At 50.8% G+C, this 26,888-nt stretch overlaps 1 protein-coding gene across 1 annotated transcript in view; it reads left to right on the forward strand.

The window, feature by feature from the left end:
* Positions 1-4,786: 4,786 nt before the first annotated feature.
* The window catches only part of SMDT1 (single-pass membrane protein with aspartate rich tail 1), a 33,958-nt gene continuing 11,856 nt past the window's right edge, over positions 4,787-26,888 (forward strand). Inside the window, exon 1 of the mRNA XM_069604527.1 lies at positions 4,787-4,933. Coding sequence (XP_069460628.1) covers positions 4,787-4,933 — 147 coding nt within the window. The remainder of the gene's footprint in view (positions 4,934-26,888) is intronic.

Genomic DNA, 26,888 nt, shown 5'->3' on the forward strand with positions numbered 1-26,888 from the left:
ACCGGGCCCATAGGGTCTTTAAGCCATGTCTCAGTGAGAAATAACATGTTCAGTACTTCCTCTAGGATCAGGTCATGAATGTTTAAAGCATGTTTACTAAGAGAGCGTTTATTCAGGGGTCATATTCTTAACACCTTCGGATCATTCTGCTTAGTCGGGCCATCGACTAATGTATTGTTGTTCACCCTGGGCACTACATGCTCTGCAGCCACGTGAGTGGGTGGGGTGGACCTCTTCCATCCCATATTATTTATGGGTGTTGAATGGACACCATGGGCCCTGGCCATGCTACCAGTCGTGGCACTGACCGTGGCTGCCCCTAATGGCGATGCTGGCAAAGTACTTGTGGGTAAGTCTAACTTCAAGGATGCCAAAGAATCTGTTGTCTGTACTGACGCCATGTAGGCTGTTTCCTCATGTGACCCACCAATTTCCCTCTTATCTTGGTTACTGGTTGTGGACGTCCTAGAATTCCCCTTCATGACGTTACCCTAAGTCCTAGCAGCACTGTCTGTTACTACCAGCTCAGTATCCTGGACCGAGATTTGTGTTGTCTCAAGATTGGGGGACCGAGCCAAGGACTGTTCTCTGGCCTTGGCGATGGCCTCTAATACTTCCTTAATGCCCATGAGGTCAAAAACTAGAATTGAGGAGCACTTACCACGCTACCTTCTACCAACGCTCAGGTCCCTACCACCATGCACGTGCTACCACAACTTCACTACCAATATCAATCACAATTTACACATCCATCCTCCCACAGACATGGAACCGACCCACATGACACGTTGCTTTTTATGTGGACCACTACTCTACGTTCTGCGTTTGTCGGCGCTGCTCGGCCACTGGCTCCCCGTCAACCGCTCATCTCACCCCTCTGGACTGTGGCTTATCTCCAGTTGCCCTGTCCGGTTATCTCACAATTCCCACGAAGGTCCTGCAGCCTTCTGGGTCTGATGGCTAAGGAGGCAGCTTCTGGCCGGGCTGACGTCAAAAACGATCTCACCAGTGCCTCCAACTTGTTAGGGGTGGATCCCCAAGCAGGCAGAGCCGTGCTAGGAGTCAGCAGATGCCGAACTCACGGAAGGCCTAACTCCTTCCTCTGCCCAAAAGAACGCAAGGTCCACACAAGTGGCAAGGTGTAACTGAGGTTTATTACATGCACAGAGGGAAGTCCAGGAACGTCTCAGTAAACCCTGGCTCGCATTCTAGGTTTGATGATGTGTGGTGTCAAAATTAGCGTCACACTCTATGCCCTTCTCCAAAACCTATCTCCACTCCGGATAGGTTGCTGAGTGGTAGTTTCCATATAGGAGCCTATATAGAAGTGGTATTATTGGACAAGGCTGTGTCAGGTGTTATGCTTGGACCATCCCCGAAAACTGTTACTCCAGAATTGTTACAGTGAGCGGGCCCCATGATTGGTCAGTGACCCCCCGCTATCCACCCCCAGGCCATGGATCTTGGTTGGCTGTGCCGTGGGCCCCCAAGCCTGGGACAAACTCTGTTCCCAGCCCGCAAGTCACCTGTGAACGGTGCATGTGCAATTATGTGTCTGCAAGGTGTAAGTATGTGTCAGCGTCATAACCGTCTGTGGACCATTACTGCCGTGTGTGTGCTCCATTCCCAGTGCAGAACTATAGCGTGACTCTAATAACTTGTTGCAATCACTGTCTGGTCCATGAGACAGGTTGCTCTTCCCAGCCACCAGATCTTGGCAGTTCCTCAGCTCGGCCAGATCACGTGCTTGTAGAGACCACGTTTGTGAGCACAGAAGCTCTGAATTTTTCTGTATTTGTCGGAGAGCGCGCCTCTCCTTTAGCTGGTGTTACTTTACTTCAGGGTAAGGAATGTCATTTGAAACATTGCGACCTTGGCAGTGGCTTCGTTCCCACCGTGGTGGTGCTGCTTGCACAGTGGTCGAAGTGTACGAAAAGAAGTAGTGGAGCTATGTTCCCTACTGGCATGCACCGCTCCCCACAAACCCCATTGCCACAACCCCTCCCATGCACAATGCAAACCCCTAAACCATGCACTTGCTGTGGGAGGGCACGTCCAGTGCAGTGCACTGAAAGTGCAAGTTTCAACTTCTTCCTACACTTTTATTTTAAAACGAAACCGTTCCGGAACGGTTTCTTTTTAAAATAAAAGTATAGGAACGGTAAAACTTATTTTAAAGAAGTATAGGAGCACCGCTCCCGACCGCTCCCGCCCACTTCGACCACTGTGCTTGCACAGCATTCTGTGAGGCTTAGGGTCTCTTTCTAAGTCGATCGTGGTCTACTAAATTTTCCTACCCCATGGTATGGCTTCTACTATGCGTCTTCCATAATCTCCATAGCTTAGTGCGTCATGGGTGTCAGGTCCCTCAAGTGCTCCTGCCATTCCATGGGGTTATTTGCATGTAAGCATCTGCAAGCATTTACACAAGCCCTTCTTGCTTCTTGGGTTCCTGCGGCATGCTTAATGGCAAAATAATAAATGTGCAGACAGTATGTATATGCCACTGTCCTCTAACTCATTGAGCTGTATACCTGTGTTCTTCGTGTAGTTGGGTGTGTGAATTTCCCGAGTGTGTGGACAGCACGTGTGCTTCATGTCTAATGTAGCTATGTCGTTGTGAGGTCTCTAATGACGTGAGGCATGGCTTCTTGGTGCTTTAGTCGATTCTGTCCATGTAGCTGTCTGCAGCTCCTTCCAGTGCAACTTCGTTAACTCTGGGTAGAGTTTGTACTGCTGCAGGGTTGTAGGGCCTGCTGAGAGGGTATCTTTCGTGGTGGTTGTCCATCGTAGGAGCAGTGGGAATCGATGTGAGTTCATATGATCAGTGGCCATATTGCCTTTGGTGCTTCTTCTGGTTGGAGGGTCTTTCAGGACGGAAGCCATATTCTGATCTTCCCTCTTCAAGATGCACCCCTTTACATGCTATGGAGCTACCACCTCTTTACTCTGCAGTGGAGTATCTGTGAACTGGTAGGCCATTAACTCCACCCTCTATAGCAAGTCAGTTGCACGTTCTTCACCACTCTTACTCTTCACAGTCCAGAAATGAGGACCTTTTACTTCATGCCGTAACTGCTGCTTCGAGATGCCATCCAACCGCTCTTCAGACCTATCATGGGCATGGTCTCCCCCAGAGGACTTAGCATATTTCTGCGTTTAATGTTCAGCCAGCACCTCTTCCCGTTGATCCCCCCCAAGCCTTCAGTAGCCTGCATGTCCCTTACCGATCTTCGTCATTGCCGTACTCCTCCTCCACTTTGGCTTCATCCAAAAGGAAACCACTAGGGCATGGTTTGTTCTGTGGCTGATCATTTTGGTCCTCTTCCTCAACGCCATCTGCTTCCTCAGCCTTGTCTGCCTTTCCAGCTTCATCAGTATCATTTTGCTCAGGCTTCTCGTCATCAGCGTTCTTGCTGCCAGCTGCTTTTGCGCGCCCCTCCTTCGCCACTTGCATATAAACGTCTGCCTCTTCTGGTGCACTGTTTTGCCCTCTCTCGTCCTCCCAGGGGTTGCTGTCCTCGCTGTCTGACATCTTTAGGGCTGTGGGCCCAAGCCTTATCTCTGCGTTCCCCATGCCAGAGGGCCGCTCACTGCAAATGCTCTATACTGCTCCTTTCGCTCATCTCCTGCATGCAGCAGACAGCCCACTATGGTGGCGGATCACCTGTCCTCCATTTGAACAGAATGCCTATCTGTTTTGCGGGTGGGCATACCGGCCCACTTCAATCGTTGTACCTCCAAATCCCCTTGTGCGCCACACTGGCTTCTATGTGCTCCCTGTGCGGCAGACTGTGGTTTATGCCTTTAATTGTGCAGCGACGACCGTCTTTTCCTCTATTGTGCGGCGGGCGGCTGTCTATGTTTACCAACATGGTGGACTGCAGTCTAGGTCAGTGTTGTGCAGAGGACTGCCGTCTGTTTTCTGGTGTGCTGTCTGGATGAAGCACAGGATCCGAACTTTGTCACCAGTTGTGTTCTTTATTATGGATGTGAGGCCCAGGCTCCTCAGGATCTCCCCTTCACTTGGCACCACGTACAAAGGAATACGGAGCCGCAATTGTATGGTACCTAACCTTTTCTTTATTCTCCTTTCCAGCTTCTGTCCCCGGGCTCTGCTAGCGCCTTCTCTTCCACCCTCAGCTCCGTGCCTCGTCCTTCTTTGTCCTGCCTTACGGTAGTCCTCTGTTTAAGGAGGACTGCCCTTCATCACTCTCCAACAAGTATGTAGCCCTAACGTTTTCATTCATTATTTAAATGATAGTTATGTTATATCAAAATCTGTTAACACTGCTCTGAAAAGGATGAATTTGGAATTATAAAGACGTGTAAGCCTACTTGAGAAAATTATTGGAAATAGAGGCTTCATCAAGTATTGTAGATTTTGCACATTTTTGTTGAAACAATGCTTTTTTTTAATAAGTGTTTTCTGAAATGTTCAATGTTTTTACTGTGTTAACGGAGCAGTGTAAGAAATGTCAAGGGCACAATGTTGTTCACTCCCCCCTTCCCATATACCATTTTTGGTAACAAATGTATGTCTCTCTTCATGCACGTCATCTTAAAAGAAAACCATATACACTAAACATCTTTTTCTGCACACGGAAGCATCTATGTAACACCTGCTTTAGTTTTGATTACCGCTTATCTTTCATTCATTATCTTTCTATTGTCTGTTGCTAGGCAACTGCGCAAAAACTGAAGACAGACAACACGTTTAGGGTGTAGCTGCGGATGACGTCACTACATATAACCCCGCCCATCAGCTGTCAGTGTCGGACCTAAAATGGCTGCGGTTGGTGTTGCAAGGACGCTGGTGGCATCTGTGGGTGCCGGGGCACTACTCCGGGGGGCTCGAGCGGGGTTACCTGCTGCCCCCGCCCGCACTGCCATAGCAACACGTGCTGGAGCCATCCTGCCCAAACCGGAGAAGGTGAGAGCGGGCTGCTGGTGGGGGTCGGTATATAGGTGCAGCAATCGCTTTATTGAAACTCACGGCTGCCAATGAACCAATCGGAAAGCCTAAACCCATATCGGGTTTGCGATTGATGATTTCATCCTCCAATCGTTGCTGCTTTCTCTTTGATGGTGGGTGGTGCTTGTCCGGGTGCCATGCACCTTAATCACTGGTTGATTTTTGCTTGAAGGTTGGCCTTTGCCTGATGACGAGTGGTTCTGTCACAGACCGCTGTAGGTCAATTCCTTGGAAGCAGACTCGCTTTGTCAGTGTTATACGTTAGGTTGCAGCAACCTAGCACATGCAGTTGGGGGTAACACATGGTGTTCTAATCGTGATATAAACGAGTGCCTTCACACGTGAGCGGTGTGCATATTACCGCAGAAAACTTGTTTACCGGCAAGTTATAGTTGGAGGTTGAAGGCTGAATGTACTTTGCTAGTACCAAGGAAGGGCCCATCTAAAATGTTTCATAAAGAGAAGTTGGGACACAGTCGTCCTTTGCAACTCACCAGCCTGAAACTCCCAAGGGGCATACCTGCAACTCACCAGCCTGAAACTCCCAAGGGGCATACCTGCCTAGAGTTAAAAAAAAAAACGCCTGAGATTTGTCTGCCACGTGTGCCTTACCCCACCCATAAGCACAGAAAACGCCGCCCATGTCCTCACCAAGTTACAAAAAGGTACACGCCAAACTAACATTAAGTATGGCACCTGATCTGGGGGAAAAAGGCAGCGATTGTAACTTGGTGTTCGCCTAATTTTTCCATCTGGTTAAATAATCCTATTTTGTTAAAGTCAACCACATACTTTTTTGTGTTAAAATATTCATCTTTTCACTGCAAAAATGGGACGTAAGTAGGATGTATTACAACTCACGCGGTTAAGGTGTAATGAGAGAAAATATTTGGCAACACTCCTTTAAGTGAAGCCTGGTATAGAGACCAACCTGAACCTTTATTTACCTCATAGCTTCTCAGGTCCAGCGTGTGTCAATGATGGCTTTCGGGAGTACTCTTGTTTTATTTTTTTAGACCAACATTTTTAATTTGATGTCTTTTACTGAGAGGTCCAAATTACTTAGAAATTTACCAACACACTGTAATGAACTTTGTAATCCTATGTGAGTCATATCGCAGATGACAATGTCATACACGTGATTCAGACTTAGCAGTTTTATCTCCTCCCAGTTTCGGGGGGTTTGTCCTAGCGGATTCCCTACAAGACGCCATGTATTTGATATAAAAGCTTAAAAAGAATAGAGCGAGGACACAAGCCTTGATTAGTCTCTATCCATTTCGTGGATGAGCCATATGAGACAATCTGATTTTTATTCTCGTTCCTGAAGGAAGGGCTTCCAATATACCATTAAGGGAAGGCAACATCCATTGTCCTTTAAACCTTTCCAAAGAACTGTCCTGTTCACGTGGTCTAAGGCTTTGCTTACATCAAGGCAGGCCAGATAAACTGACCTCCCTTGTTCTTTTGCTTGCCCGATAAAAGCAACAAGACAAAGCTGTTTAGAACGATCCCCACTCCCTTCTTAAAGGTCGCCTGGCATGAATTGAAGCAGTTTGCCCCTTCTGCCCATTTATGAAGCTCTTTCAGGAGTATCTTGGCAAAGATCTTATTTGAGGCATCCAACAACGAAATTGGCCTGTAATGTAAGGGAGATAATCGGCCCCCCTCCTTAAAAATGACCATCAATGCTGCACTCCAGGAAGCCCAAACAAACAAGACATTACTTGAGACAGCAACAAAACAATAGATTTAAAGGTTAGATTAGTCAAACCATGGAGGCCGGAGGCAGTTGTTTTTTTTTTCTTTTTTTTTTTTTCTTTTTTTTCTGGTCTTAATAAGAAAGGCAATATCAACCAGGTCCCAAGAGAGAGCCCCTACCCAACTTGGGAAAGAGAAATGGCCACAGTTAACCAGGCCCTCTTTAACATAAGACATCCCTAAAATGCTTCACCCAAGCCTCTATTGATATTGCTTGAATCTGCAGAAATTGGTCAATCCCTCTGGGTTTAATCAACTGCCAAAACATACTGGTGTTCATCACCCAAGATACATCCCAGAAATCTTTCTGCATCATTTATCGCCATTACAAATTAATGAGCTTTAAGACCGTTTTTAAAGGTATTTTTCACCCTTTGAATTTCAATCCTTTCTCGGGCTCTGGGGCTTCACCCTGTGTATAGCTTTAATTTCTGGGCGCATCTGATTGTTACGCACTCTAACCTCAGCGTCAAAAGCATGGTTATGGCCCATCATTTATGAGCTTTTTTTTCCAGTAGTTTGGCAGCTAATAAATCCCCAAGGGTTGATCGAATACAAGTGGCAAAACCTCTTGGCAAGCAAATATCCTTTAGATTTGATCTAAATAGGCCAGTAGTCTGATCATCAAAAGGCAAAGCGATTTTTCTGGGACCACTTCACAGCGTGGTTTCTAGGGTTGTTCTCAACGTTCATTAATATGGCTTTTGCACGAACCAGCCGTAATATTGATGGATCAAACCGTTCCATGCAACGATTGATAAGCTCTGTTTGTATTATCTCCAAATGCCCACCCCCATGAAACAGGTCAGCAGATAAATAGTCATCCAGGGTTTACTGGCAAGGACCTTTATACCATGTAAAGCAGGGTGGCACATCACCTGAGAAGTTACCCATCTCGGGCCTCAAGCTCCTGGCGAACCCTTTCTCAGGCCACCCTTGACATCCTCGTCCTATTTGGTGCCTGGTACCAGGCATCATCCAATCATTCAGCATTAAAATCTCCCTGAACAATAACTGACGCACTGACCTCTGGCATTTCCCCCAAAACTAAAAATGAAAGTGCAGACAGTGCTTCCTCCATCTGTGAGATCTTAGGGTTAATATATACATTAACCAGTAAGCATGTCTTAGTTGCACCGGAGCCCTGAAGTGACCATTCCAGAAGGGTTACAAGCATATCCAATCTGTCATTTTCTACTTGACGCACTGTGAAGCCTTTATTACGCCTTACAGCTGTTAAGAAACCTCCATAGAGACGGACCTTTAGGCCATGCTGTGCTTTTATTAAAGATTACATCGAACCAATCTATAAGGGGGGGATATCCAACAGGAGAGTTTCCTGAAGACAAATTATGTCTTATGAAGAAAATGAATCTTGGTTTCTCACTATGCTTGCAAAGCCTCTTGAATTCCAGGAAACAATTACAACTTCTGAATTGTCAGCCCTTGAATACTATTCATAAGGAATGTTATTTTGAGATCCCAGCCCAGTTTGCCGCTGGGTTTCATACCGCTCCATTTGCAGGCCATTTTGGGCCCCTGAACCCTGCTGGCCAAACTTGTCTTTAGGAACAGTCTTGAGATAACAGACATCCCTACTTCTGCAACCTCAAATCCCAGGGAAAGGAAGCCATAACTGAGGTCTCTAGATCTTTTAAGACCTTGGGTCTAGAAAATATTGAGTAGAGTTTCTGCTTATTTAGTGGTGGTTGCTGTACCTCACTGTGCGGCCCCTCAAGCAGTATAGGTTTACTACCCTTCAGTGGTCTCAGAATTGACTCCTTTTAACGCAACATTTCCCAGCACCTGACCCTACTACAGGGATTTCCCTGTCTTCAGTCCTCATAAGGGCCAGTACCTGCAGCCGGATCTAATGTTTCCTCCTTGCACGGTTGGAGCGAGATATTACTTAAATCGAAGGATGGGCTCTCCTCCATGAATCCTCCCTTGATGGGTACTAACCTCCTTCACCAGCCCCACACCTTGCAAAGGACCACACTAACCCTCCCCATGCGCTGCGTTCCCACTCTTTTAAAAAAAAAAAAAATCCTTTTCCCGCTCTGTCTCCGCCTTTGCAAGGGCCAAACCCTTTTCCACCTCCAACCTCAATTTATTTAGAATTTCCACGACACCCACCCCCCCCCTATTATTCTGTTTGGTGGGGGCTTACACTTTTTGGACTTCTTTTGGGGTCTACCCTTTTCATTAGGTAAAGGTCCAATACCTGAGGGGAGCAGCTCAATAAAGCTACTGCTCCCGATCACCTGTGCATCCTCATCCTCCATACCCAACACACACTGAAGGCAACAGAACATTTTTTTTCATAGACAACACTTGAGCCTCTACAACAATCTGTCTTTATGTTTCAGCCCTTTCAACATTAGCTTGAAGTTCCACCCCGGGCCCTACAAAACTTGGTCCTAGTTGAGGCAATGACGAAACCCTCCAGGACGCTGACTTTCCCTGCGTTCCTTCAGGGTCTGTCTAACCTCCTGTAGTTCAAAATTGAGGGAGTCATAGCCCCTATCCATTGAGTCTAGGAGCCGAGCCAGGACCAGAAAGGACAGCTTGTCAACAACCGTTATCTCCCCCACGACCCCATTCCTGGCTGGGCTCTACCCCCGGGAGGATAAACACCCTGAGGGGATCCGGGCCGCCTCAGCTTCTAAAAGCCCTGGCCCAACCAAATTTTCCAGACGTGCCTGGGCAGCCACCACCCCGCAAATACATCAGATCTGCCAGGTGCCATTCACTTCTGTTAAGCCCAGAGCACGAGAGGGAGACTGGGAGAAACCCACTGGTTCGTCCTAAAATCCAAAGATAGTTTGACGCGCTTCCCCAGTTTGTGCGAAACCACTGGGGCCAGTATGGACCCATCGAACACAAAGTCCATCCACTTCGCTGAAGCCCTGCACACAATGTCCTTGATGTTATTTTTGATTCTGGTTAGCACCTGATCAAGGTTACCCGTGACTGCCATGAGAATAGGCCCCCGGCCTAGGCGTAAGACATTAAACTGGCCGGCCATATTTGTCAAAAAAGGGAGCCAGATTTCCTCGATATTGGACTTGGACTCATCGAGGAGGTGTGTGAGAAACTCCATGTCGTAAATGGCCCGCACCTTGGTCACCCATGCTTTTTCCCCCGGCATTCCAGGGTTCTTCCATTTTTGCGCCAGGCAGCATCTGGCCGCCACCAGCATGATCTGGAGCATATGGTCTTGAGCGCCCTCTTGTCCATCCCCAATGTCGATTCCAAAAAGGAGGAGCCAAGAGCAGGAAGACCGCTCAACCCCGTCCACCCCCTTGATCCAGGCCAGTACCCTTTCCCAATAATTCTGGACCACTGGGCATCCCCACCATATGTGGATATAATCCCCCCCCCCCCTCTGAGTCCTGCATTTCCAGCAGTGTGGGTCGTATCCTGGTTTCATCCTAGCAATCCTCTGCGGGGGGTAGTGCCATCGATGTTATACCTTAAGGGCTTGATGGCGATATTGGAGAGAGGCCATGGAGCGATTAGCCCTCCTGCACATTTCCGCCCACCTTTCGTCATCAATTACTTCTCCTAGGTCCTTACCCCATTGTGTGCGTGCCGGTGGAGGATCTCTGGGGACAGAGAACAGGAAGAGCTTATAAAGGCGAGATATTATCCCCTTAGAGCCCCTCGCAGATAGGAGAAGCTTTTCGAAATCCGTGAGATCCCTCCGGAAGGGTGTCACCCTAAGATGGCTCGGTAAGGACACCCTTGAGTTGGAGGTAACGAAAGGGGGACAGGGTACCTATTCCTAGGGCCTCCTCCAGGTCACTTAAGGGAAAGAAAGAACCCCCCCCCCACCCAAAGATTACCAGTCCTGCTAAGGCCTGCCTCAAACCAGGTCTGGTATGCCGCTGGCTCTGCTATTTTGGCCAGGAAAGGGGGGGGGCCCAGATGCAGCTCAGTGGAGAAGGCTAAGTTGTAAGCCAACGATAGTATCCTCCTTCCCTCCAGAAGGACCACAGCACCTTTAAAATCGGGTGGTTCAGGACGCTTCTGGGGATCTTTTTCCTTGGGACCCAAAGCCATTCCTCTATTGTAACAGGGTCAAGGGGCCCATTATCCATGGCCACCCATTGTTTTTTCGTACCTGGGCAGAAGTGATCAACCAAGACCCTCAACTGGGATGCTCTGTGATATGTCTCCAGGTCGGGGTAACCCACCCCCCGGCCCCCCATCCTCCTTAGGCCTGGTCAACACCTCGTAGGAGATCCTATGCTTTTTACCCGACCAGAGGAAGTTGAGAAGGACCCGCTTTGTTTCCTTAAAGAATGTTTTAGGGATCAGTATCGGGAGCATGTGGAAGAGAAATAAGAACTTGGGGAGGAGAACCATTTTTATGAGATTGAGGCGTGCCATCCAAGAGAGACCCGACCCGCCCACCTCTCTACATCTCTCCTGATTGCCGACCAAAGGGGGGGGGGGGGGGGAATTGGCCACGTATAGTTCCTCAAGGTCGCGTGTGACCTGCACTCCCAAATACCGGAATCCCTCCTCCCTCCGTCTAAAGGGGAGTCCGTTCACAAAGGCTATCTCCAGGTCCGACAGGTTCCCACCTATAAAGGCCACCGATTTGTCCAAGTTAACTTTGTACCCCGATGGCTCTCCATAACGCAAGAGGCCCTGTAACAACCGGGGGACTGTTTGGGACGGTCTGGTGACGTAGAGTAGGGCATTGTCCACGAAAAGGCTAATTTTGCATTTTATGTCTCCCATCTGTACTCCTCTAATGGCCGCATCGTTGCGGACCGAGATCGCCCATGGTTCCATTACCAGTGCGTAAATTAGCGGTGACAGAGGGCATCCCTGACGTGTACTGCGCTCGAGGGGGGGGGAAAACTCTCGACTCTGTCCTGTTAGCCACCACCCTAGCCGAGGGGGAAGGGTAAAGTGCGGACATCCATCCCAACCATTTTGGGCCCATCCCCAGAGATGCGAAAACCTCCCCCATGAAAGGCCAGCTGACCCTGTCGAAGGCTTTCTCCGCATCGAGGGCCAGCAGGAGTGCACCCTCGTCCCGGACCCCCCTTGAGGCAAGTATATGGAGTGTCTTCCGCAAGTTGTCTGAGCCCTGCCTGTAGGATGAATCTCGCCTGGTCGGGGTGTATTAGGCGGGGAAGGCAGCCCTCGAGTCTAGAGGCCATGATTCTGGCAAAAATCTTGGCATCCAGGTTAAGGAGCGAGATGGGTCTATAGGACCCGCATTCCGTCTGGTCTTTACCGGGGTTGGGTATGACGGTGATGAGGGCTTGCAGAAACGGTGGAATCGAGTCCCGGTTTCTGATCTGATTAAATAGTTTGGCCAGGAGTTTCAGCAGGGTCGCTTGGGTCTGTTTGTAAAGGTCAGCCGTGTAGCCATCCGCCCCAGGTGCCTTTCCTGCCTTCAGTCTCTTGATAGCGCCCTCCACCTCTTCCTCAGATATCTCCCCCTCGAGGGTCCATAGGTCCTCGTCAGACAGCTTAGGGAGAGGGTGTTCCGCCAAGTAGGAGGAGATGTCTTCCGGTGATTCGCCCGTTTGCTTGGAATAGAGTTTGCTGTAATAGTCAGCAAAACACTGCTATTTCCTCCCGGCCCCCGTGAACCCTGCCCTCCCAGTCCTTGAGCTGGGCAACCCCCCCTTTCAATCCTACAACCCCGGGCCCTCTGTGCCAAGAGTCCCCACCCTATCTCCCCCTTCGTAGTATCTCTGTTTGGTATACCGCATTTTCTTAATAACCTCCCCTATGAGAATCGTGTGGAGCTCTTGTCTTTTGCCCTGCATCTCTTCCAGTAGAGCCTCTCGGTCTACCCCGGGAATGCCCAGTCTGGCTCGCAGAACACCCAATTCCATGTGGAGCTTGCCCTCAATCAGGCCCCTTTCCTGTTTACGTCTCGCACCCTCAGCTATGAGGAGACCTCTAAAAGTGGCCTTCGCGGCTTCCCATGGACATGTCGGTCTCCCCATTGTCATTCGTCTCAAAGTAGGCCACCATTTCTTGCTTCATGAAATCCCGAAATACAGGGTCCCTAAGAAGCATATCATTGCACCACCAATGGGAAGATCTTGGGGCGACAGGGAGTGACCAATTAGCTACGAGCAGTTCATGGTCAGACCACGTTATGGTCTCAACCTTCGGCTGTTGAACCACCCCATTTCCCTCTTCCGAAATTAGCAAGTCAATTCTGGTGTAGGTACAGTGCGGGAGGGAGAGAAGGTGGTGTAACCGCCCTGGCCCGGATGTGCCTTGCGCCAGACGTCCACCTAGTAATGGTCCTTCAAGAGGGTCTGCAGGGCCAGATTGTCTTTGGTAATTCCCTTGGGTGTCCCTCCCGCCCCCCCTTCCTCACGGACCACCAGTCCAGACGGGGGTCCGCTATGAGGTTGAAGTCCCAGCCTAGTATCATGGCCCCCTCTGCCCATTCGTCCATGACGTTAAAGATCTGAGTGAGGAACTGCACTTGACCTGAGTTGGGTGGCCAGGGTGACGCGCTCTCCCTCACAGAATCCCTTGACACCCAAGAATCGACCCCCAAAACCCCTCTTAGTTTCTACCCCTGTGAGATGAAACGCCCTACCCAAGAGAATACCCACCCCCTCCTTCTTGGAGCTTGCGTGTGAGGCCCAGTAGTTGCAACCTATCTCCTTCCCCTTAATTCTCGATTCCCTTCCCCGCCTATAATGCGTTTCCTGTAAGAAAAAGACTGTTAGGTGTTGCTTGCGGAACATATTGCTCGTGAGGGACCTCTTATTTTGAGAGTTAAGGCCCTTGACATTGAGCGTACCTATCCTCCCCTCAATCATTATCGTCTTTTAGTTTGCACGCTTTGAGCACCTCATATCGTCCATTTTTCAGAGCCCGTTGCCAAACAAGTGTCTGTGTTTTGAACTGGTTTACCCCCACCCCTTTACACCTATAAGAAACTTCATTTCCCCCCCCTTCCCCTTACCCATTGTGTAGGGCGTTCGCCGCCGAGTCCCCTAACGGGGTTGTAAGAGGCTACGAACAACCAGGGTTGCTGCCCCTGCCCCGGGAAAAAGGAGAATCTCAGTATAGCGCTTTTAGTCATGCCTTTCTCTATTTGATAGCGGCCCTTCATGGTTGGTGGCAGAAAGCCGGTGGTGGTACACCCCCCCCCTTTAATGCACCCCCAAACCTTTGCACATGGTCGACACCTAACGGCCCCCCCTCGGGGGACACCGTCGGGTGTGGCCAAAGGCCCCTATCACTTCATGGTAGGGAGTTATGAAGAAACACTTCTGTGGAACGAAAAGAAACAGGCTTGTTGCAAACATTTCAACTCTGACTTAAGCCAGTTGAACAGTGAACTCCCCATAAGGTATGGGAAAAACATAGGACCTTCTGCGAGGTCTGTCCGGACACTGTGGGCTCAAACGGGGGCTTGAATTGGACCATGCCCCAAAAAGTAAGCCTTGATTGCCATTTGTGTGATCATGTGGGATCCCCCCGGTCTGTGGAGGGGTGTCTAGTTTTCCGGAATTTGCGTGAGCCTTTAACTTCCCCTGGGAGAGGTCCGGGCCCCGAGGGACATGGATGTGGTCTCCGCTAGCCGCAGCCCGATCTCACATAATGTCGCCCGTGAGGTCTTCCGTGACTCTGCGAATGTCGGCCTCCGTGACCAGCTGGTATCTCTGACTCTGCCATTCGACGCCAGGTGGAATGGGTGCCCCCAGCGGTAACGTATCCCTTTCTCTTGCAGCCATCTGGTGATGGCGCCGCACTTTTTTCTCATCTGAAGTGTGAAGGCTGAGAGGTCCTGGTATATCGTCACCCTGGAGTTGCCGTGTTGAATGTCACGCAGGGTCCTCGCCCTCTCCAACACCCTAGCCTTGTCTTTATAATAATGAAACCTCGCCAGGACCGAGCGCGGGCCCCTACACCCCCCCTCCCACCCCCGTGGCCCGATGGACCCTGTCGAGCAGGAGGGCTTTGCCCGAGTCAGACCCCAAAACAATTCTGATGATTTCTTGGACTTTACTTTCCAGTCCCACCGGAGTCTCTCCTTCCGTCTCCTCCAGGCCGAAGATTCGCAAGTTGTTCCTCCTCTCCCGATTTTTTTGCGGAGATCTTCCTTGCGGTGGTGAAGTTCCTGGAATTTGATGTCCATTTGCGCTTCAAGGAGGTCCGTCGACGCCTGATTGCATTCGACCCCTTCCATTCTGTCTTCTAGCATAGAGACCTTCGCCGTGAGGTCGGCCAGTTTAGCCCCCATGTCAGTCCTCATGCCTCTGATCTCCTCTAGTATCATTTGGATGTTAAACTGCATGGCGTTCATGTCTGGGGGTGGTGTGGCGGTGGGGCCGGTTTCCATTGTGTGGTGTCTTGGGGTGAACTGGTACTTCGCGAGAGTTTCCCTCCAGCTCATAGGATGTCGATCTCCTTAGGGTGCCGCAACCTCTTGGGGTATTTTCAGGAAGGGTCCCAGTGCCCTGACTTGCACACCCTGTGGTATTGGCTCAAGCCCTCGTGATTGTCTTCAGATGGTGGTGCTGTATGCCAGTGTCGGAGCCCCGGTATCTGGAGTGCAACTCTCATTTCGCCTGGGGTGCGGCCTCCCTTGGCTTGGCCCCAGGCCGCTGGGGTTCCCGGGCCCACTATGGTATCCCTTCAGGGAGGGTCGTGGCAGTCGGCTGGAGGCTTGGCGTTGAGGGATCCCCTACCCGGGGGCGTGTCTGGCCTGTATTGCTGCCCTGTGTCCCCTCGATGCAGCAGGCCCCCTTTGCCGGTGTATTGGTTGCAGGGGAGTGCTGGTGATGGCGCGGGCTCTAAGGGGGCCCCCTGGATGGAGGACGGTGCTGTTTCTCACCTGGGACGGCTCCCGCGTGGCAGTCAAGTGGGAGAGCACCACAGCGTGGGACAAGATGGGGGCCCAGCTCGGCTCTGCAGCGTAGCATAGAGGTGGGGCCAGGGGGCCCGGCAGCCAGACCCCTACGGGTGAAGCCCGCATTGAACAGCGGGCAGGCTGTGATGCTGGGGGCCCAGGCGTGCTCCCGCGACGGCCTGAGCCCGCCCCAGTGTTTTCGAGGGCACCTCTGTTCGTTATCGATGCCCCCCAGGTGGCGATGCAGGCAGTGGCACTGGTCAGGGGTGTGGAGCACCGAGGTGGGCCCCCGCTGCTCTTATGGCGGTGGTGGATTGCAGGGGGGGGGGGGGGGGAGTCCCTGAAGTGAGGCCCAGGCGCGCTACCGCGTTGGCCCTGGCCAAGGTATGATTATGGTTGTGGAGCCGATGGATGGGACAAGGCCCTCCGGGTGTTTCGTGAAGCGGAATGCCTCCTGCGGCGCTTCCACCGGTCCTCCGCGGCTGGCGGCCGCGCGCTGTGTATCTCCTGGGGTGTGGGGGCGGGCGACCGGCGAGGATCCTCTGAGGGCCCGCCCAGCCCCGTAACGTTGTGCCGGGGTGGACTCGCTTCACCGGGCGATAAGTAGGGGGCTCTGTTCCTCCTTCCTCAGGGCGGGCGGCCAGCGCTCGATTCCCGCCGCGGAAGCTTCACAAGAGCGCCTGGGGGAGGGGGAGGGCCGCGCTCCACAAGTGGCCAGCCGGAGATCAGAGGCACCCCCAGAGACCACGGTAACTTCCTTGAGTTCCGCTTAGATTCCCCTTCTTAAATTGTGTCGGCAGTTGAGGCTCAAGTAGTTTTAAGGGATGGCTTTTAGCATGTTTCCCGGGGCCATGTGGGGAGCTTGTAGTTCAGGCAGCCATCTTGCCTGCGCCCCCTGGTGGCCTCTGTAAAAAGGTATTTTAACCCTCCAAGGGCCGTGTGTTCCAAATTGTGCTTCTTTCATTGTCCCCTCCGCCCATCTGCGTGTGCTCTCCCCTTCCGTTGTTTCCGTTGCTGTTTCCCGCCCTCCCCCTCATCATTACAGGCGCTACCAGGGCAGCCCTTGCCCGGCAGCCCCACGGCTAAGGGCCCCTAAGGCAAAGGGCGGCTCCCACTTAGCAGCTCCTGTTGTGTCCGCAGGGGACACCAGTTTGCCAGTGAGCCTTCCAGGATAGTCCCACTAGCTCCCCTCCTTCAGACCCTTAACTCGGTTGTGTTTCCCCCTGTATTATTGTTGTTTTAATATGCATTGTATCAGTATTTAAAAAACTGCATTGTGAACATTTTAGGACTTTTCTCCCCTATTTAGGATTCTCAAACTTAACTCTTCAATCCTAAGCATTGTCATCTGTCCTATTGCTCAACTTCTTGCATCTCACTGTCTTGTCTCCCCCTCTCCCGTCCAGCCACTTCTCTCCCACCTACTCTATGGTGCGCTCAGTCTATCCTATCTTTTCTAACTGCTTCTCTATGGACTATCCTGCTCTCCTCACTAAATCTGGCAGGAAGAAGTTTAAAAAGGACATCCTGGTCTCCAACCCAGGCCTCCCTATCGCTGACACCTACACCAGTGCCTCCTCTAAGGAAACTCTCACCGACATCCTTTGTCGTGCCTTCACCAGACGTATGGACCCTTCATATGGTCTCTGTGCTCTCTCCTTTCTCCTCCTCTCTCATTAATGGTGGCACCTGCTGGGATGCCCTCCTGACCTCCTTCCATTCCTCTAAGGTCATCATTAATGTTTACTCTAATGGGACCATCTTGTTCCAAGGCCCTCAGGCCAACCTCCACCTCTTTGATAGACGCTTCCCACGCCTCATCAACTTCCTTTCTCCTGCTGCCGCCTCTCCCCTTTCCGTGACCTCTGCCTCCTCCTTGGCTACCTTGCCTTCCCCTTCCCTCTCTGCCCCCTCTCGGGCTTCTTTTACACCTCTGCAGAGCGTACCTCTGATCTGTACCCCTCCCTGGAAAGCCTTGCAAGGATAGCAACCTTCTCCATATTGCCACCCTAAACTCTCGCTCTGCTGTTGCACTCTGGAAGAACTTTGACGTCCTTGGTCTCACAGAGACATGGTTCACGGCCAGCTCTGTCACAAGCTTTGATGCGTTCCTACCTGATGGCTACAAGATCCTCTCCGCACCCAGGTCTAACCGCTCCGGCGGGGGTGTAGCCCTGATCTTCCCTGAGTGGATTCCTGCCTCTGTCATTTCTTCGCAGGCCTTCTCCTCTTTTTGAATGCCTCCTCTGCAGGATCTCTCTCTCCCCTAGCCATTCCCTTACTTTGGCCACTATCTATCTGGCACCTGGTCAGATTTCCTTCTTCCTCTCCCAGTGGGCAGACCTCCCCTCCTCACTCCTGGCCTCTAACACTCAAACTCCTCCTTCTTGGAGACTTCAACATCCACCTGGATGCCTCCTGTCCTCCCTCTGGACTCTTGCAACCTCTGCGACTCTCTCACTCACTAGTCTCCCCTCTGGCCCAACTCGCTCTGCAGGGCACACTCTGGATGTTCTGATCTCCTCCGACCTTCCCCTCTCTGTCCCTCTCACCACTCTTCTCTCCTGGAGTGATCACTTTCTTCCCTTACCCTGCCTATCCCTCAGGCCAAGCCACCTTCATCACTGCCACCCACCTTCTCGATCATCCGACCCATGAAGCATGTTTCAGCTGAGGCTTTGGTCGCCACCTTCTCACCTCCCCCTCCCCCCTTTGTTGACTCTCACCCTGCCACAGCCCTCTCCATTCTCCACTCTGCTATATCTGAAACTCTTGATATCCTTGCCTCTGTCATGAGAATCCGCCTGAAGCCCAAAGCCAAGTGCAAAACGCAAGTGCAGGGTGGCCGAGAGGAAATGGCGTGCTTCATATGCATCCTCCGGCAAACTGGCCTGCCACCTGCTGCAAAGGCAATGCTGGCTCTGTCCTAACCAAGAAGAGAGCTCATATCCAAGCCTGCGTCTCTGCAGCATCTAACAACTCCGCTGAACTCTTTAAAATCTGCAAGGAACTGACCAATCCTGCCGCAGTCTCTACCTCTCCTGTCCCTTCCCAGGCCCTCTGCACAGCACTGGCTTCTCACTTCAGCTCTAAAACTCAGGACATCCTGTCCTCGCTCTCCTCTCATCCCCTCCCCCTCCCTATTCCCTGCTTTTCCTCTGGCCCCTCTGCAGCGAACTCTCCTCCCTCCTTCTCTGCCTTTCCCCTGTTCTCCGCTGACAAGGTTTCTAGACAAGTCCGATCTATGAAAGTCTCGTCAAAACAGGTTCACCCCTGCTCCTCAAACTATCAAGGACCACATAGACTCCCTGGCTCCTGCCCTGGCTGATTTCTGCAATCACTCCTTTGCCACTGGAGTCTTCCCTTCCCTCCTGAAGCACTCCCTTGTGCACCCTCTGCCGACCCCCCCTCCTGCCCAGCTATCGCCCAATCTCCATCACTCACTTCCTGGGCAAGCTCCTGGAGAAACTGGCCATCTCCCAGCTTAATCTCCATGCTGAATCTGTTGGTAGTCTTCATGACCATCAGTCTGGTTTCAGAGCTGCCAGAAGCACAGAAACTGCTCTCCTGAACATCCGTGAAGACCTGCTCTCCAACCTTGACTCGAACACCCCGTGTCCTCATATTGCTTGATCACTCTTCTGCCTTTGACACTGTCAACCATGCCATGCTGCTCAACCGTCTCCGTGTTAACCTGGGCATCACTTGTCAGGGTCTGGCATGGCTGACTTCTTTCCTCTCTGACCCTCCCAGGTCCAGCTTGGGTCTTTCCTCTCTATCATTTTCTCTACCTGTGGTGTCCCCCAGGGGTCCAACCTCTCTCCCTGGCTGTTCAACCAATACCTGCCACTCCTTGCCCACTGCATCGCCACTCTCTGCCCCAACCTTCAGTGCTATGCGGATGACACCCAGCTCATTTTCAGGCTACCCTCGGCCGCCTCCTCATCTCTGACGGTCTGTCTGCTATCCAGGAGTGGTGTGCCGCCAATTACCTCTGCCTTAAGACTGAGATTCTCCTCATCGGCACACCCACTCCCTCCTTCCCTGTAGCTCTCTGGCCGGCCTCGCTTGGCCTTCTTCCTGCTCCCACCTGCTAGGCTAAAAAGCTCTGGGTCATCTTCGACTCCACACTCTCCTTCTCTCCTCACATCTGACGTTTCTAAGAAGTCACACTACCAGCTGCACCTCCTCAGAGGGATTCTTCCTTTCCTCTCCTTCCCCCAGAAGCTCAATGTCTCTAGAGCTCTAGTTCTCTCTAGGCTGGACTATTGCAATCGGCCTGCTTCTACTCTCCGCCCTCTGCAACTTATCCAAAACAAGACTGCGAGACTTGTCCTTGGCCTCAAACCCAGGGATCGTATCTCTCCAGAACTGAAATCTTTGCACTGGCTCCCAGTGGCTTTGAGGATTAAGTTCAAAACCTTCTGCATCGTCCACAAGGCCTTCTGGGGACTGGGTCCTCAATACCTTAAACTCTCCCTTCCTAAATATCTTCCTTCTCGAGCTCTCCGCTCATCCGCCTTCAACTTCCTCAGGGTCAGCCGCTTCTCCAAGCAACGAGTTGGTGGTAGATCTTTCTTCAGCCGGTGCCTCCCTTCAACTTGAGGAGAACAACTCCGGTTCCGGAAGCACTTCAAAACCTTTCTCTTTGCTTCTGCTTTTTTCCCCCCTCCTCTGCTGACCTCATGGCTGAAACCTGAACTACACTGGCTACCTGGAGACCCTCCGATCTTGGGCCCAGGTCCCTCCCCAGCCAGCGTCTCGCACCTGCACTGTCCAGTGGGCAAACCCCATACTCGGGGACTGTTTCTGTATCCCTACAGTCCCCCTACCAGCCCTTGACACCTGATGTCTGCACTTACCCATGCACTTGCCACTTGCTGGCCGTTACTTATCATCTTGTACTGCACTGTCCATGCCCCCTTTCCATGCACCTGCGCGATCATAATGACACTTAGCCTAGTAGGATCGCTGTCTGTCGTCCCTTTTGTTCCCCTCCCTTGCCTCGTTGCGACTTGAAGCACTTGTGCATAGGCGCGTTATAAATGCCATATCATATGTAAAAGAAGCAGACATCATGACAGTAGAAATGTAAAACTTTTTGAGTGATGTAGTGTACAGGATCACAGGATACACGGGTAAGATGCAGTAACGACGCTGGACTGTAGCCGGTAAGTAAAAGTGGAGGTACTTTATTTGTGTTACAGGGTATAAAGTTGGGAGAGAGGGCAGGTAGCCTATCACAAGCACTGAGGCAGGCAGTGATCACTGCTCTGATGACACAAGAAAAGACTGCAAATCATGTGCTCAAAAATAGCTGAGCAAGGCTTCTGTACCACTTCCAGGCCCTGCCGGTGGGGATTCCCCGCTCATTCTTCAGATCACTCCTGAGGGTAGTCTCACACTTTGTATGGAAAGGGAAAACTCCGAGGCTATCTAGGGTGGTTTTAACCTCGGCAACTGGGGAAGGAGGGATGGCACTGCCCCACTTTCAAAAATACCACCAAGCGGCCCAATTGAAGGTGCTCCGGGAATGGCTGGGAGAGGACCCACAACAATTATGGGCCGCACAAGATAGGGCGGTGGCGAGAACCCCACTAGTGGAATTACTCTGGAAGCAGAAACAACACAGAGACCCCAACACAGGGATCAGCGTTATACTGAGCACGACCCTGGAGGCATGGGACATCCAAACAAGAAAGGGCACAATGACCAACGCAACAGGCCCATTCACTCCCATATGGAGGAACCCGCAGTTTCCGCCAGGCTTGGAGCAAGGAACATCAGACAAATGGGAAGAGGCGGGCATAACAAAAATAGGGGAAATGTTCTGCAACAATGAAATTATTAAATACGAATCATGCCTTGCACTCCCAACAAGAACCACACGGAACAGATATACTTATGAACAACTCAAGCACTGGCTAAAAACCCCCGAAATAGCGAAGGCGGCCACGAGAACCCTAACCCCATTTGAGAAATACATCACAACCAATTCAGGGGCAAAGAAATGGATCTCGACACTATACTCCTTTATAAACAAACAAGATGAAGAGACCAAATGGGCATATATGCGCAAATGGGATAAAACGCTGGGAAGGGAATCAACGAGGAAACAGTGGGAGGACATTTGGGCCCAGATCCCCAAACTGACGAGAGCGGTGCAGATGAGAGAAATGTGGATAAAAATAGTGACTCAGTGGCACTACACGCCTGAGAGGCTACATACTATGTTTCCAGGAACATCTAACCTATGCTGGAGGGAGTGCGGAGAAGTAGGGACGTGGAGACATATCTGGTGGGCCTGCAGGGGGATAGTCCCGTTCTGGGAAGAAGTTAAAGGAGAAATGGGCAAGATTTTTCCAGAGGTGGGACAACTAGATGAGAGCGTATGGATGTGTGGCATGGGAGATGACACTACAAGAAGCTACACGAAAGCACAACGAAGAAGCTTTATGGGACTTCTCATCGCGGCATGGACAACAATTGCTCAAAACTGGAAAAAGAAGGAAACCCCGCTAATATTTATGTGGCTTCAAAAGTATGGGCGCAGCTAGCAATGGAAAAAGTCACCCACATAATCCAAGGCACTAGGAGCAGATTCTCCGAAGAATGGGGCGGGGTTCTGGAACACCTGCAGTCAGACTTTATGGAACAATGGTGCCCCCACAACATAAAGGTCACGGACATTTTCAATGCATAAAGACGTCCACGAATTGAGTCCCAAGGTCCCGGGGGGGGGAGGGGGAGTTGGGGGGAGAAATGTTGGCACGAGTTTTCTCTGTTTGTTGTGTTACGATTAATGAAAATAATAAAGATATGTTTAAAAAAAAAAAAAAAAAAAATAGCTGAGTATTAAAGCTCTTACCCCTACCCGGAGAACAGCAAGAAAAGAAAACCCCTACCTGGAGAACAGCAAGAAAAGAAAACGGACGCCTGCCCAATCAGCTATTTCGTGGGGTGAAGTAGCATCTGAAAAAAAAAACCAGATACAGTCCAACATCTACCCTCGACTTGAGCATTGTTTTGATCACTTTATAACACAGTGGCCATTCCCGTCAAATTTGAACACACCTCGCCTACTCGCCCCTTGCATCCCCTCTCTGCCCAGCCGAAGCAACCACATTGAACTCTCTTCACACACATTGTCATTTGTATAGCGCACCAAGCCCAGAGGCATCTAGACGCTGTTCTTAAGAGAGCTGGTTGCAGTGGTGTCTTGATATTGGGAAAATCTTCCTCGGGACCAGCCCTTGAGAGCAAAAACTACCCAATTCAGCCCAAAATACAGGTTCTATTGTGCCGAGCAGTGAACTCATGCTAGTGACAAATGACACCTTCAAAAAGTTTTAGCATTTATTCTAAACAGTGAATTTCAGCAACATCTTGGGATTCAAGTTAGAGAAGATTACAAAACACAAACTTAGAGAAATACAAAATATAGAGAAACCTAGAGCTTAGAGAAACAGTCTTACGCCCCTTCAATCAGCACTGGGAGACCCTGGCCCTCATAAGCTAGCTGTTGCCAGCCCCGCTCAGAGGACAGCGCTTCAGGGTGCCGACAGAGCAGCAGGTTCTGGACACTCGATTTTGCTCGAACCAAGTCCACAGATCGATCTCCCACCTGAGTCATGTGGGCATGCATTTTTATAATCTCGTGCTGTCAGTCCATGACGCACAGTTCCAGAAGCTTCCCTGTGCAAAATATAGGCTTGCTCATGGAAAAACCGAACTCTGTGAATTTCCACTGTGCTCCTTTCCTGTGCCCCTCCCTGCTTGGAGCCCATCTGCGTGAAAACTCAGGAATGTCTTATCAGTGCCTTCCCAGAGAAAAGAGGATTTGTTTACGAAACCATGCAGGGCTACAGTTAGAAAGGCAGAATATTCTAAGAGAAGTCGAGATGAATTAAGCCTATGTGAGCAAGCTCTAAAAGGCGTGCACTCATAGCTTAGTGTTTGTGTTTTTTTTTTTTAATTTTATTTTGAAAACATACAATACCAACCAAACTTGCAGCATTATTTACAACAGACTCGTGAACATCAATTAACGCTCATTACTGCTCCCCAAATCCCCTCCCCCTTCAGGCTTATTTGCATTTCTCGTTCTGTATCCGCTGCGTGTTGCTGGGTATCACTTCCTTCCGAAGCTGCAGAATCCACTACTGTGCCAAACAGTCCTGTTATTAACATTCTCCAAGCCATCAGGTTACCCACATCTTCTTCCCCGCACTTGCTACATGCCTCCTGCCACACCACCGTTTCAGCCTCCGCCCATTTTTGCAAGTCCCGCCACCATACCTCTACCCGTGGCTTGTGGCATTGCTTCCAGCCCATGGCAATCCTTCTTTTAGCAAGCACATATGCCAGGTCCCTCAGTTTCCCAAGGTGTTTAGTATTACGTGGTCTGGGAAACCCTCCCAACAGGCAGGCCCAGGCCGTATCTATGTTGAGCGTGACCCCTTTAGCCGCTAGTTTCCGTGCCACTTCCCACCAAAAATCTTCAATCACTGAGCAAGACCAGAACATGTGTGTCATATCAGCATCTTCATCGCATTTTGGGCATGCTTGTCTTCCTGCGTTTGCAAACTTAGATATTCTCTTCGGGGTCATATAGGCTCTATGCGTTATGTATAACTGTATTTGCTGCAATCTAGCATTTCTGGACACCTTCTTGTGGTATCCTATAGCACGTTCCCACATTCCATCGGTCATCTGTGCCTCCGCTTCCCAGTCCAGCCTCAAATGAGTCAAATCCTTCCCCACCCGGGTCATCACCATCTCATACAGTCTAGAGATCTCGTGCCCTCCTTCTGATATATCATATATTGTTCCCATTAGGACGTCTGGCTCTTCCGCCAGTACAGTCTTTGGCCAGGTTTTGCGAATAGTCTGCACTAGCCTAAGATACGTGACATATTGGCCTCCATGCAAACCTGTCTCTTCTCCAAGTTCTTCGAAATCTTTAATAATCCCTTCTTGCCATATGTTTCCCAATGTGACCAGCCCAACCGATTCCCAATAGGTCCTGATTATCATCCTGAGTTGGTTTTCTCCCCTAGCTAAGGCGACTAATGGATGGCACCTATGGGGAACACGGGCACCGGTTCTCCATCAGTTGGCATACTCTGTGCCACATCTTCCACCCAAGCAACAGCATACCCGGGCGTTCTTTCATTTCGAGTCTAGGCACCCAGATAATCTCCTTTAGGTAAAACGGGGTGCAGTCCTGCCCAAACAGCCTAGATTCAGGAGTTTCTTCATCAGAGAGCCATTTGGTTACATATTGGAACTGACTAGCTACATAATGGGCCTCAAAATTCGGCAGCTTAATGCCCCCTCTATCATGGAAGTTCTGTAGCTTCCAACTCTGTTGCGAGTGCCGTGCCATAGGAAGTCCCTGCACATGCTGTTCAGTTTGACAAAAAACGTTTTGGGTATCAAGTATGGTATATTACAGAAGAAATGTAACAGCCTAGGCAGGACCACCATTTTGAGCATCGCCCCCGTCCCATCATCGCCAGCTTCTCCCAAAACTTCATATTTGTTTGAATTTTTTTCACAGCCACCTCGGTGTTATGCAAGTGTTCCCTCTCCACCGTATGATATACATCTATTCCGCGGTAGCGGAAGGAATCAGCCGCCCACGGTACGGACAACACTGGCAACCGTTCCAGAGGGGCTCCTATGTAGCTCCCCAATGGGAACATGCTCGATTTTTGGGGGTTTACCGCTATGCCGGACAGTTCTGCATACTTTTCCATGACCTCTAGAATATACTGAAGATTTTCCTCCGGATATTTCAAATACAGTAGAAAATCGTCAGCATACAAGGATATTAGGTGTTTCTCTCTCCCCGCCTCAATACCGACCATGTCATATTGTTGTCTGAGGTACACTGCCAGGAGCTCTAGGGCTAGAATGTATAACATCGGGGACCAGGGGCACCCTTGTCTGGTGCCTCTACCGAGTTGCCACCTCTCAGATATCACCGATCCTGTGCGTACTCTGGCCAGTGGTTCACTGTACAATAATTTTTCCCACCTAACATAACCCGGCCCCATCCCGTATTCTTCCAGGGCCGCCAGCAGCCATGGCCACCTTACTGAATCAAAAGCTTTGACTGCATCTAGGGACACCACAGCCATTTCCCCATCGCTCCTGTTTCCCTCTTCAATCACCCGGTGGAGTCGCCTGTGGTTGTGGGTTATATTTCTATTGGGGACATAACCTGTCTGATCCGGGTGTATCAGTTTGCTGATGACCCTTCGCAGCCTATTGGCCAGGACTGCCGTCAAGATCTTGCTATCCTGGTTCAACATTGACAACGGCCTATAGGAGCCACAGCTATGCCCTGGCTTGTTGGGCTTAGGGAGCGGCACAATTAGCGCTTCTCTGAGCGATTCCGGTAGCCGACCCTTCTCAAAGGACTCATTGAGCATCTCTAGCATAGGGGGGAGTACTTCCACTTTATATATTTTGTAAAACTCACCAGGGAATCCGTCTGTGCCCGGGGTCCTGCAGGTGGGCAGCTGCTTCACCACTTCCTCTAAGGTAATCGGTGCGTCCAGCTCCTCCCTTTCTTCATCACTAATCTTAGGTAATTCCATGTCTTTTAGTGTTTCTCTAATCTCCTCCCGATTGCCCCCTCCTCTGTCCTCCATATAATGTTCTATAATAGTCCAAGAATACTTCGTTGACTCCTTCCTGGGTGTCAACCACCTCCCCGTCTTCTGTAGTTATTGTCCTAATCGGGGGCCTGGGCGTTTCGCTCTTATATAACCACGCCAACAAGCGGCCAGTTTTATCCCCACCTGCATGTTGCCTCTCGACATACTTCTTGTAGTTAAGGTTGCAGAGCCTTTCCCAAAGCTCTGCGCACCTCTGCTGCAACTCGAGTACAGGTTCCGCGTCCCCTCCCGCCCTGTTGCTTTCGCGCTCCAGTTTCTCTTCCGCTTCCTCTAGTTCCGTTAGGACCCCACCCTGTAGGCCTTTTGACTTAGCAATAGCAGCACCCCGCAATACCACCTTAAAGGCTTCCCAGAGTGTGCACGCTGAATCTACGCTGCCTGCGTTTACCTCAAAGTACTGTGAGATCGCATCCCTGATATCTTCCCTGAAGACTGGGTCTCGGAGCGCCTCTGCCCGGAGGCGCCATGTCGGGATCCGCGCCCTGGGGCGGCAGTGCTGCCAGGTCAGCACCAGAGGCGAGTGGTCCGACAGGACCCTCGCTCTATATTCTATTTGGGTGGTCTCTATCATCACATCTGGTGTGGCAAAAAAGTAATCCAACCTCGT

Source organism: Ambystoma mexicanum, chromosome 3q (assembly GCF_040938575.1).
Source record: "Ambystoma mexicanum isolate Mex_15411 chromosome 3q, UKY_AmexF1_1, whole genome shotgun sequence".
Lineage (NCBI taxonomy): Eukaryota > Metazoa > Chordata > Amphibia > Caudata > Ambystomatidae > Ambystoma > Ambystoma mexicanum.